The sequence below is a fragment of the Zootoca vivipara genome, chromosome 10, assembly GCF_963506605.1.
Source record: "Zootoca vivipara chromosome 10, rZooViv1.1, whole genome shotgun sequence".
Classification (NCBI taxonomy): Eukaryota; Metazoa; Chordata; class Lepidosauria; order Squamata; family Lacertidae; genus Zootoca; species Zootoca vivipara.
In genome coordinates, this window is record NC_083285.1 from 5,658,105 (window position 1) to 5,669,853 (window position 11,749).

General features: G+C 47.2%; 2 protein-coding genes across 8 annotated transcripts in view; one reads left to right on the plus strand and one right to left on the minus strand.

The window, feature by feature from the left end:
* The window catches only part of PHTF2 (putative homeodomain transcription factor 2), a 67,219-nt gene extending 65,221 nt beyond the window's left edge, over nucleotides 1-1,998 (minus strand). For 2 of the 4 annotated variants that reach the window (XM_035126715.2, XM_060279518.1), the window contains exon 1: nucleotides 1,697-1,998. The gene's annotated coding sequence lies outside the window, so the exon portion shown is untranslated. Of the gene's footprint in view, nucleotides 1-1,047; nucleotides 1,579-1,696 lie in introns of those variants that run through there. The other 2 variants (XM_060279517.1, XM_060279516.1) reach the window with 2 other exon arrangements.
* Nucleotides 1,999-2,435: 437 nt separating this feature from the next.
* TMEM60 (transmembrane protein 60) lies at nucleotides 2,436-11,342 on the plus strand. Of its 4 annotated transcripts, XM_060279519.1 has the most exons (4): nucleotides 2,437-2,597; nucleotides 3,323-3,441; nucleotides 10,011-10,170; nucleotides 10,656-11,341. In XM_060279519.1, exon 4 carries the CDS (start codon nucleotides 10,702-10,704, stop codon nucleotides 11,104-11,106), a length of 405 nt encoding a protein of 134 aa, XP_060135502.1. In that variant the 5' UTR covers nucleotides 2,437-2,597; nucleotides 3,323-3,441; nucleotides 10,011-10,170; nucleotides 10,656-10,701; the 3' UTR covers nucleotides 11,107-11,341. The 4 variants fall into 4 exon arrangements, with proteins under 4 accessions (XP_034982603.1, XP_060135502.1, XP_034982600.1 ...); XM_035126709.2 differs by lacking the exon at nucleotides 3,323-3,441; XM_060279520.1 differs by lacking the exons at nucleotides 2,437-2,597; nucleotides 3,323-3,441 and adding an exon at nucleotides 5,195-5,304.
* The last annotated feature ends 407 nt before the right edge of the window (nucleotides 11,343-11,749 follow it).

The window sequence follows — 11,749 nt, forward strand, 5'->3', positions numbered from 1 at the left end:
AGCTGGGGGAGGGAGAGAATCAAACATAGCTTTTACGGTGCTTCAGTACCCCATAGGTAAAGGGAAACCTCACCCTTAGGTCCAGTCACGGACGACTCTGGGGCTGCGCCACTCATATCACTTTACTGGCCGGTGTACAGCTTCCAGGTCATGTGGTCAGCATGACAAAGCCGCTTCTTGTGAACCAGAGCAGTGCACGGAAACGCCGTTTACCTTCCCGCTGGAGTGGTACCTATTTATCTACTTGCACTTCATGCTTTTGAACTGCTAGGTGGGCAGGAGCAGGGACCGAGCAACAGGAGCTCACCCCGTCACGGGGATTTGAACCGCTGACCTTCTGATCGGCAAGCCCTAGGCTCTGCGGTTTAACCCACAGCTCCACCCGCGTCCATTCAGTACCCCATATGTTCCTGCGATTACTTGTCCCATTCTCCTAGAGCAGATCCCAAGCAATATTTTAGGAACCATTTTAATACAGTAGTTCGGCAGATGTTGTCAGTGAAGACATTCCAGGTGAAAGGTTCAACATGGTCTGTTTGTGAGATAGACTACAGTACTGTAGTTAGCATCCTTTGACTAAAAGAGAAGGGAAACTGTGGTGAGAAAGAAAGGGGGAAGAACAACAAGTTTGGTTGTATATAGATGGTTGAATTTAAGAGCAAGGGCTATGAATGGTTCACTTGCTCTAAAGAGTATGAACCCAATACATCTTTACTGAACTGTATATCTGGACAAAAGAAAACCACCTTATTTCAATGGCATAATGGTGCAACAGATTGTGCATAATCTTGTAATGCAGACCACAGAAATTTTGTTGTGACAGAAAAGCACAATGAAGAGACTGATAAAGCCGGGGGGGGGGGGAATACACTGATAGAAAGTGAACAGGGTCTCAATAGTGTTCTCTGAGAGTTGTAAGCATCTGGAGGATCTGGAAGAGAGCACATCAGCACATGCACAACCACCCCTGCAGCAAAGGACACAATGGCAGTCCCCATATGAATCCCACACACGAACGCACAAATCCATAATAATCGGAGCCGTTACCTTAATCCTGCGGGAGCAAGCTGAACTCACAAACACTTTACAGTAATATGAAGCAACTCAGGCACAAACGCTGGACGAATTACAAGGAGGAACACCGAGGCGGGCCGAAGCCGAGCTGGCAGCTCACGGAAAAAACTTGGGGCTATAATAAGGCCAGCTTTGCAACCGCTGCTGGGCTTCTCTGGGCTGCCCTCGCCTCCCCTCAGACGCGCCCTGGGCAGCCCGTCACCTCCTCCCCCTCCCCGCTTCGCTTTCCAATTACAGCAGCCCAGGCTGCCCTGTCCCGGCGTGAACCCCGCTCGCCGCCGGCCGGCCCTCCCTGGTGTCCCTGGCACCGGACCCGCTCCGCGCCTCTCCACACGCGCGGCACACCCCTCGCCCGCGGCGCCGCTCACACCTGCGGAGGAGGCTCGTCCCCCGCAAGGAGGACCCGATCCCGAGCCTCCTTTCCGGACCCGCTCCCCTCCAAGGGCAGGAGGAGGCGCCTCTTGACATCCTCTCCCCCTGCAAACGCCCACCACCCCCGAGGCAGGCAAGGGGTCCCCCTGGCTCGCCTCTCCCGCTCTGCCCTTCGTTCCCGCTCTCTCAGATAGACCCCCGCCATACATCCCTCTGCGCTCGCGCGGGGGGAGCGAGGTTCGAATCTTACCGGGTCTCCGTACTCGCTGCACGCGGCAGAAAAGGGCGGGGGATGCGCCGCGAAGACAACAGTCCGTCCGTCAGCGGAGAAGGGCACGAGCCGCCGCGCGAGGCAACAGCTCGCGGCTCCGGGCGCGCGCGCTCGAGACGGCGGCGGCAGCAACAGCGCGCTGCCGCGGAAAAGGCGGCACGTCAATCATCGCCCCTCCTTCCCTCTCCCTCTCTCTCTGAGGCAGGGAAGGAGGGGGGAGGAATGCGGCGCGCGGCGACCGAAAAAAAATTCAGCGACGGGCAGCTGCTCTCTTCGACGCCGAGGGCCTCAACATAAACAACTTTCTTTATTGGACGGCGAGCCCCTGGAGAAGGCGGGGCTGAGGCGGTTTGAGCGAGCGTTGCACCCAATGGTGCCAAAGAAAGGAGCCCGTCTGTGAAAAGCGATTGGTAGCCGCAAAACGGGCTTTTTTAAAAAAGTGGCTGTGATGGGCAGCTGTTTCCGCGAGTCGGAGAAGAGGGAGGAGAGAGCGTAGTAAGTCACGCTTCGACAGAAATGGATGAGGGGGGGGGGAATCCCTCCCCAAGCCTGTCCAATGGGCACTTAGCGAAGGCGTGCTGCCCGCGAGGGGCCGGGCGATTCTCGGTGTAGGAGGTGGGATTTGATGCAGACAACCCAATGGGCTTGGAGCAAGCGACATGACAGGCAGCTTCTGCAACCGATGAGCGTGTCGTGCGGGATGTGACGTATATATCATCGTCCGGTCGGCTCCCGGGCTGTCGGAGCAGCTTAAACGTTGGCTTCTCTTTTCTCGCTGGTTTGGCTGAGGCCTCGAGTGGTGGGCTGTGATGAAGCGAGTCTCTGGGGCCCTGTCCTAGGGCCGCGGCTGCTGCTGCGAGGCACGCCAGAAGCGTGACTGGTGGGTAATTTGGAATTAATGCGGTATTTAGCTCAGGTCGGCGGTGGTGGAGGAGTCCCCTCCTCTCCCCCCCCTTTTGTCCCTAATGGTATGCCCCCTCATAGAGTCTCTTACTTGCTATGGTTTAGCCCCCCAGGGGGGAGGGCGGGAGACACCATTACACGGGGGCATTGAATTCAGTAGAACATGACTTCTGAATACACATGGATAGGGTTTTTCCTGACCTGAGTGTATTCAATTATTGCCCTCAACGGGGGGCAATAATCCTATTTCACAAATCGCTTTTTTTTAAAAGCCGGCATAAAACAGCAAGAACTTAGCTTCTAGCAAGCTAAAAGCAATGCAGTGGGAGAGCGTCCATTCGTGGCCCATAAGGCTTCCTAAAAAGAAAATTAGAGCTATTCTCCCCCTTAAGGTGATCTAGGTCCTAGTCAGCTGAATGCTGCTCAAAGGCTCATTGGGAAGCAGCTGTGCCAATAAATGTTGTGTTTTGTACTTCTTATATGTATGTTTTGTGCTTTGGGAAATGGTTCTGTGGCCGCTGTTGATGTCAGAGCATAGCAACTGTCAAAGTTTGAGGCATTGTGCTGCTATTGTGTTGCAGGCCTGAGTAGCAGTACGGTATGTGCTTGGTGATAGGATCAGAAAGCGGATAGAGAGACACCATCCTTTTAGCATTTATAGATGGAGCCTGCCTTAGGTAAATTTGTTTTTTACTGGTATAGGAAGCAGCACAGTCTGATTGGCTGCAAATTCTCATCAGCAAAAAAAGTCAGTGGGGAGAAATAATGGCATTTGGGAAGTCGGTTGATGATGGAGGTGCGAGGCAAAGACTGAGCTGAAGGTGAATGGTTGGCATCTGAATACTGTATTAAGCTATTCCTCTGCAATGTGGTAACTATACCTACTTTGTTTCAGAAGAAGGGAACCCTGTGTTAAGGTCTTGCCAAAAAATGGCTGCCAAGCGAGTTTTTAAAACTCAGCTGAACTGTTCAAGCTGCAGAAAGTACAGTCAGGGAAGCTTTGGGGCCAGAGGCAGATTGCATCCAGTAGCGAGGAAAGGATTGTGAGAATTTGGCTGGGACCAGAAATCAAGGGAATTTGACAGGTGTCTGCAACAGTATCCCTTGAGTCCATAGAAACTGTCATCAAGCATTTTTAAGATCCAAAACTAAAAATCAGTATTCCCTTATGTATTTAAGAAACATTTTGTCTCCAGTGTTGGTGTCAGTCTCACACCTAAACCTATTATTCCTAGCTACTAGGAGGCTTTAAGGGTATTCTTTTATTTAAATTTTAAAAGCATTCTAAGGTGACAGTAGGAATAATAATAATAATAATAATAATTTATTATTTATACCCCGCCCATCTGGCCGGGTTCCCCCAGCCACTCTGGGCGGCTTCCAAAAAAAACAGAAATTCTAAAATACAGAAATCCATCAAACATTAAAAGCTTCCCTAAACAGGGCTGCCTTGAGATGCCTTCTAAAGGTCTGGTAATTGTTGTTCTCTTTGACCTCTAGTGGGAGGGCATTCCACAGGGTGGGTGCCACTACCGAGAAGGCCCTCTGCCTGGTTCCCTGTAACTTGGCTTCTCGTAATGAGGGAACCGCCAGAAGGCCCTCAGAGCTGGACCTCAGTGTCTGGGCAGAACGATGGGGGTGGAGACGCTCCTTCAGGTATACCGGACCGAGGCCATTTAGGGCTTTAAAGGTCAACACCAACACTTTGAATTGTGCTCGGAAACGTACTGGGAGCCAATGTAGGTCTTTTAGGACCGGTGTTATGTGATCTCGGCGGCCGCTCCCAGTCACCAGTCTAGCTGCCGCATTCTGGATTAGTTGTAGTTTCCGGGTCACCTTCAAAGGTAGCCCCACGTAGAGCGCATTGCAGTAGTCCAAGCGAGAGATAACTAGAGCATGCACCACTCTGGAGAGACAGTCAGTGGGCAGGTAGGGACTCAGCCTGCGTACCAGATGGAGCTGATAGACAGCTGCCCTGGACACAGAGTTGACCTGTGCCTCCATGGACAGCTGTGAGTCTAAAATGACTCCCAGGCTGCGCACCTGGTCTTTCAGGGGCACAGTTACCCCATTCAGGACCAGGGAGTCCTCCACACCTGCCCGCCTCCTGTCCCCCACAAACAGTACTTCTGTCTTGTCAGGATTCAATCTCAATCTGTTAGCTGCCATCCACCCTCCAACCGCCTCCAAGCACTCACACAGGACCTTCACCGCCTTCACTGGTTCTGATTTAAAAGAGAGGTAGAGCTGGGTATCATCCACATACTGATGGACACCCAGCCCAAACCCCCTGATGATCTCTCCCAGCGGCTGCATATAGATGTTAAAAAGCATGGGGCAGAGGACAGAACCCTGAGGCACCCCACAAGTGAGAGCCCAGGGGTCTGAACACTCATCCCCCACCACCACTTTCTGAACATGGCCCAGGAGGAAGGAGCGGAACCACTGCATGACAGTGCCCCCAGCTCCCAAGCCCTCTAGACGGTCCAGAAGGATGTTATGGTCAATGGTGTCAAAAGCCGCTGAGAGATCCAGCAGAACAAGGAAACAGCTCTTACCTTTGTCCCAGGAGGCGGGCATGTGTGGAGGACTCCCTTGTCCTGAATGTGGTAACTGTGCCCCTGAAGAACAAGGTGCACAGCCTGGAAGTCATTTTGGACTCACAGCAGTCCATGGAGGCGCAGGTCAGTTCTGTGTCCAGGGCAGCTGTCTATCAGCTCCATCTAGTATGCAGGCTGAGACCCTACCTGCCTACAGACTGTCTCAACAGAGTGGTGCATGCTCTGGTTATCTCCCACTTGGACTACTGCAGTGCGCTCTACGTGGGGCTACCTTTGAAGGTGACCCGGAAACTACAACTAATCCAGAATGCAGCAGCTAGACTGGTGACTGGGAACAGTCGCCAAGACCACGTAACACTGGTCTTGAAAAACCTACATTGGCTCCCAGTACGTTTCTGAGCACAATTCAAAGTGTTGGTGCTGACCTTCAAAGCCCTAAATGGCCTTGGTCCAGTATACCTAATGGAGCGTCTTCACCCCCATCGTTCTGCCCGGACACTGATGTCCAGTACCAAGGGTCTTCTGGTGGTTCCCTCGCTGTGAGAAGCCAAGTTACAGGGAACCAGGCAGAGGGCCTTCTCGGTAGTGGCACCCGCCCTGTGGAACGCCCTCCCACCAGATGTCAAAGAGAAAAACAACTACCAGACTTTCAGGAGACATCTGAAGGCAGCCCTGTTTAGGGAAGCTTTTAATGTGTAATAGATCATTGTATTTTAATGTCTTGTTGGAAGCCGCCCAGAATGGCTGGGGAGACCCAGCCAGATGGGCGAGGTGTTGTTGTTGTTGTTGTTTAGTCGTTTAGTCGTGTCCGACTCTTCGTGACCCCATGGACCATAGCACGCCAGGCACTCCTGTCTTGCACTGCCTCCCGCAATTTGGTCAAACTCATGTTCGTAGCTTCGAGAACACTGTCCAACCATCTTGTCCTCTGTCGTCCCCTTCTCCTAGTGCCCTCAATCTTTCCCAACATCAGGGTCTTTTCCAAGGATTCTTCTCTTCTCATGAGGTGGCCAAAGTATTGGAGCCTGAGCTTCACGATCTGTCCTTCCAGGGAGCACTCAGGGCTGATTTCCTTAAGAATGGATAGGTTCGATCTTCTAGCAGTCCATGGGACTCTCAAGAGTCTCCTCCAGCACCATAATTCAAAAGCATCAATTCTTCGGCGATCAGCCTTCTTTATGGTCCAGCTCTCACTTCCATACATCACTACTGGGAAAACCATAGCTTTAACTATACGGACCTTTGTCGGCAAGGTGATGTCTCTGCTTTTTAAGATGCTGTCTAGGTTTGTCATTGCTTTTCTCCCAAGAAGCAGGCGTCTTTTAATTTCGTGACTGCTGTCACCATCTGCAGTGATCAAGGAGCCCAAGAAAGTAAAATCTCTCACTGCCTCCATTTCTTCCCCTTCTATTTGCCAGGAGGTGATGGGACCAGTGGCCATGATCTTGGTTTTTTTGATGTTGAGCTTCAGACCATATTTTGCACTCTCCTCTTTCACCCTCATTAAAAGGTTCTTTAATTCCTCCTCGCTTTCTGCCATCAAGGTTGTGTCATCTGCATATCTGAGGTTGTTGATATTTCTTCCGGCAATCTTAATTCCGGCTTGGGATTCATCTAGTCCAGCCTTTCGCATGATGAATTCTGCATATAAGTTAAATAAGCAGGGAGACAATATACAACCTTGTCGTACTCCTTTCCCAATTTTGAACCACTCAGTTGTTCCATATCCAGTTCTAACTGTAGCTTCTTGTCCCACATAGAGATTTCTCAGGAGACAGATGAGGTGATCAGGCACTCCCATTTCTTTAAGAACTTGCCATAGTTTGCTGTGGTCGACACAGTCAAAGGCTTTTGCATAGTCAATGAAGCAGAAGTAGACGTTTTTCTGGAACTCTCTAGCTTTCTCCATAATCCAGCGCATGTTTGCTATTTGGTCTCTGGTTCCTCTGCCCTTTCGAAATCCAGCTTGCACTTCTGGGAGTTCTCGGTCCACATACTGCCTAAGCCTGCCTTGTAGAATTTTAAGCATAACCTTGCTAGCGTGTGAAATGAGCGCAATTGTGCGGTAGTTGGAGCATTCTTTGGCACTGCCCTTCTTTGGAATTGGGATGTAGACTGATCTTCTCCAATCCTCTGGCCATTGCTGAGTTTTCCAAACTTGCTGGCATATTGGGTGTAGCACCTTAACAGCATCATCTTTTAAAATTTTAAATAGTTCAGCTGGAATATCATCACTTCCACTGGCCTTGTTATTAGCAGTGCTTTCTAAGGCCCATTTGACTTCACTCTCCAAGATGTCTGGCTCAAGGTCAGCAACCACACTACCTGGGGTGTACGAGACCTCCATATCTTTCTGGTATAATTCCTCTGTGTATTCTTGCCACCTCTTCTTGATGTCTTCTGCTTCTGTTAGGTCCTTACCACTTTTGTCCTTGATTATGGTAATCTTTGTACGAAATGTTCCTTTCATATCTCCAATTTTCTTGAACAGATCTCTGGTTTTCCCCATTCTATTGTTTTCCTCTATTTCTTTGCATTGCTCATTTAAGAAGACCCTCTTGTCTCTCCTTGCTGTTTTTTGGAAATCTGCATTCAGTTTCCTGTATCTTTCCCTATCTCCCTTGCATTTTGCTTGCCTCCTCTCCTCCGCTATTTTTAAGGCCTCGTTGGACAGCCATTTTGCTTTCTTGCATTTCCTTTTCCTTGGGATGGTTTTCGTTGCTGCCTCCTGTATAATGTTACGAGCCTCCATCCATAGTTCTTCAGGCACTCTGTCCACCAAATCTAAATACTTAAACCTGTTCCTCACTTCCACTGTGTATTCATAAGGGATTTGATTCAGATTGTATCTTACTGGCCCAGTGGTTTTTCCTACTTTCTTCAGTTTAAGCTGGAATTTTGCTATAAGAAGCTGATGATCTGAGTTACAGTCAGCTCCAGGTCTTGTTTTTGCTGACTGTATAGAGCTTCTCCATCTTTGGCTGCAGAGAATATAATCAATCTGATTTCGATGCTGCCCATTTGGTGATATCCATGTGTAGAGTCGTCTCTTGTGTTGTTGGAAGAGAGTGTTTGTGATGACCAGCTTGTTCTCTTGACAGAACTCTATTAGCCTTTGCCCTGCTTCATTTTGAACTCCCAGGCCAAACTTGCCAGTTGTTCCTTTTATCTCTTGATTCCCTACTTTAGCATTCCAATCCCCTGTAATGAGAAGAACATCCTTCTTTGGTGTCATTTCTAGAAGGTGTTGTAGGTCTTCATAGAATTGGTCAATTTCACTTTCTTCAGCACTGGTAGTTGGTGCATAAACTTGGATTACTGTGATGTTAAAAGGTCTGCCTTGGATTCGTATCGAGATCATTCTGTCATTTTTGAGATTGCATCCCATTACAGCTTTTGCCACTCTTTTGTTGACTATGAGGGCCACTCCATTTCTACTACGGGATTCTTGCCCACAGTAGTAGATATGATAGTCATCCGAACTGAATTCGCCCATTCCCTTCCATTTTAGTTCACTGATGCCCAGGATGTCGATATTTATTCTTGTCATCTCGAGGTATAAATATATTATTATTATTATTATTATTATTATTATTATTATTATTATTATTATTATTATTTATCATATAAACGTTCATAAAAAGTAGGACCAAGGCAATCCATTGCCCTATAATCTTTAAATAAAGTCTTTTGCAGCCTGCCTTCTTTTATTAGGATGCTGTTCCCTGCCCCTACCTATGAGTGTGAGATTACAAAAGTGCATATTCAGGATCCCTTTGCATCAGTTTGGTTATGCCTTATTAGTTAAGGTTTAACTAATAAGGCATAACCAATCTGATGCTAAGGGATCCTGAATATGCCGTCTTTCTTGAGGAGTGGCTTTCTACATTAGATGGTCCAGCATTCTTCACAATCATCACAAGCAAATGATTGTCTTTCTTTTGACAACCATATACATAACTATTGCTTACAATAGCAAAGTCACTTGAGTGATGTGGTATAAATAATTTTAGTTCCTTCATTAATTTTGCATGCTGTTTTACAATGTCTGGATGCTGAAGCAGTGTACAAAAAGTGTCTAATGTACTATGATTTATAAGAAACTTTGTTAGGTGGTGGTACCAGTGATCTGGAAAATCTTGCATAAAAGGTATTTCAGTCCACCAAAAAAAATTCAAATCTATAGTTATAATATTTTAAGGCTGCAGTCCTAAGCATATTTTACTTCTGAGCAGCATGATTAGAATCAGGCTGAGTGAAATTCTTTCTCCCAAATTTGTAGAATTAAAATGTGAACTTCAAAAGCATAAGAAGAGAAACATAGGAGCTTTTTCCTTCATCCCACCCTGTGTCCTGAGTTGCTTGCTGAAGCTTGCCCATTGCCTGTTTCTTTATTCTTTGATTTTACCGCTGCTCCTTCTCCATTTTTGCTCCCTTCCTGCTTGGAACTCCCTCTAAACATGCTATTTTTTGCTGCATCTTTATCCTCTGGCTGGTTGAGCATCTCTCCTTCTCCAGTGCCCACCTCCTGCCCAGCCTGTTCCAGTTTGTTTGACTCACCTTTGCACCTGACCACCATACACTTCACAGCATGAGCAGGGAGCTGTCGTGCCAGTCACTCATGACATTTGGTTCCTTAGTTAATGATTCTTAATGTTTTCCTGTTGTGTTTTCCAACATCTGTACCACATGGCCACAGACTATTTTCTCCTCCACCAATTGGATTTAAGAGTCTAGGAGTAACATATTATGCAGACCTGAAGGGAGATAACAGTATGTTTTTAGCAAGCACCTGAAGCATATTACAGCTGGTGCTTGCCTTATTTCAGAGGAGGGACTGTTCCACAAACTGGCCGCCACCACCACCGAAAAGGCCCTCCTTCACATTGCTGCAAGATGGACTTCAGCAGGCTGCAACACAACCAGGAGGGCCTCATGCAAAGTTATTAGACAGCGGGCAAGTCCATACGAGGAAAGGTGTTCATTCAGGTAACCTGGTCCCAAGTTGTTTGGGGTTTTCTAAGTCAATAGCAAACATGTAACCTTATATGGCTTCATATAAAAATGGGAGACACAACTGTTTTTGCTTAAGTCAATATACGGGAGCATAGTGCTAAGATTTCTCCATCTGCAGAAGCAATTCTTCTTGCTGAATTGAATAATCTCCCATTTTCTCCCACCTTGCACTATTCTTGGGGTTCTCCTGACACACACACAAGCCAATTTGGGGGGGAGCCCCATTGCACTAGTGGAAGTCCTTGCATGGGCTTCTACTAGTGGAACTAATTAGTTGAATCCAGCCCCAAATGTAAACTAGACTTGGCCCAGAGACTGTTTTCTTTCTTTTTAAATTGCAGGTTGGGTGAAGCTTCATTTATAAACCTAGCTTGATGGTGTGTGGTTGGTTGGTTGGTTTTTGCTAGACTTACTGATATCCCCCCGGTCCATTTTGTTTTTGTTCTGCTTTATCCTAGGGACCGTCTTTTCTACTCTTGCCAACCACCCACTAAAGCTGTTTAAATGAGAATGTCCTTGGCGCAGAGAGTGCTGCTCACATGGCTCTTCACGTTGCTGTTCCTGATCATGTTAGTGTTGAAACTGGATGAAAAGGCGCCATGGAACTGGTTTCTCATATTTATCCCAGTTTGGATATTTGATACTATTCTTCTCGTTATGATAATTGTAAAAATGGCTCGCCGTTGTAAGTCTGGCTATGACCCTCGAAATGGTTCCCGTCACCTCAAGAAGAAAGCTTGGTACCTTGTAGCAATGCTGCTTAAGTTGGCCTTCTGCCTCGCCCTCTGTGCTAAATTGGAACAACTTGCTGAAATAAAGCTAGCTTATGTCTTTATTCCCTTTTGGGTGTTGCTCATTGGAGGGATAATAGAACTTGGATACAACATCTTCTATGTACGAAGGGAATAACTTGTCCATAGACTGGGTTTAGCCTTTCATCAGCCAGCATCACATTCCTTAACATTAGCTTGCTATAAGTTTACAGCACCCAAAGGAACTACAAGTAACAGCTGTATGCTGACATTCTACTGTATATGCCGTTGGACTAGACTCTTCAATGTGTGGAGCACAGCTATCGGATTTATATGTAAATACTGTAAATAAATCATCAAAATATTTTCCAAGTATTCTCTCTATTTTTCCTTGTGTGTGTGTGTGTGTGTGTGTCAAGTATGTGTCTAGCGTGTTGAGTCATTACACTATAGAACTTGCCATTGCACAAAACTAAATTGAAATGGCTTTTCTGTAAATGGCTGGGAACAGATGGCCAACTTCTGCATTCTCGATAGTCACTTTATTCTCCAGACAGTGAGCTGAAGGCACAGGAGTATATTTTTGTACACAAAGTGGATTTATTTGCAACTAATCATGTTGTAATACTGAGAGGAACATAACAGTTACAAAGCACACAGGCGCTAGTTAGAGCATTGCATGCAAAATCAGCAAAAGATTCAATTATAGTGATCTTTCTTGTAGAAATTTGCTTTTCCATCTTACAAATGAAACACTGCAGGCAAGCATTTTAAAATGCTTTAGTTTACTCTACCTCAGC

Coding starts and splice junctions, on each gene's coding strand:
- TMEM60 (XM_035126712.2), top strand. CDS start 10,702: ATGAGAATGTCCTTGGCGCAGAGAGTGCTGCTCACATGGCTCTTCACG.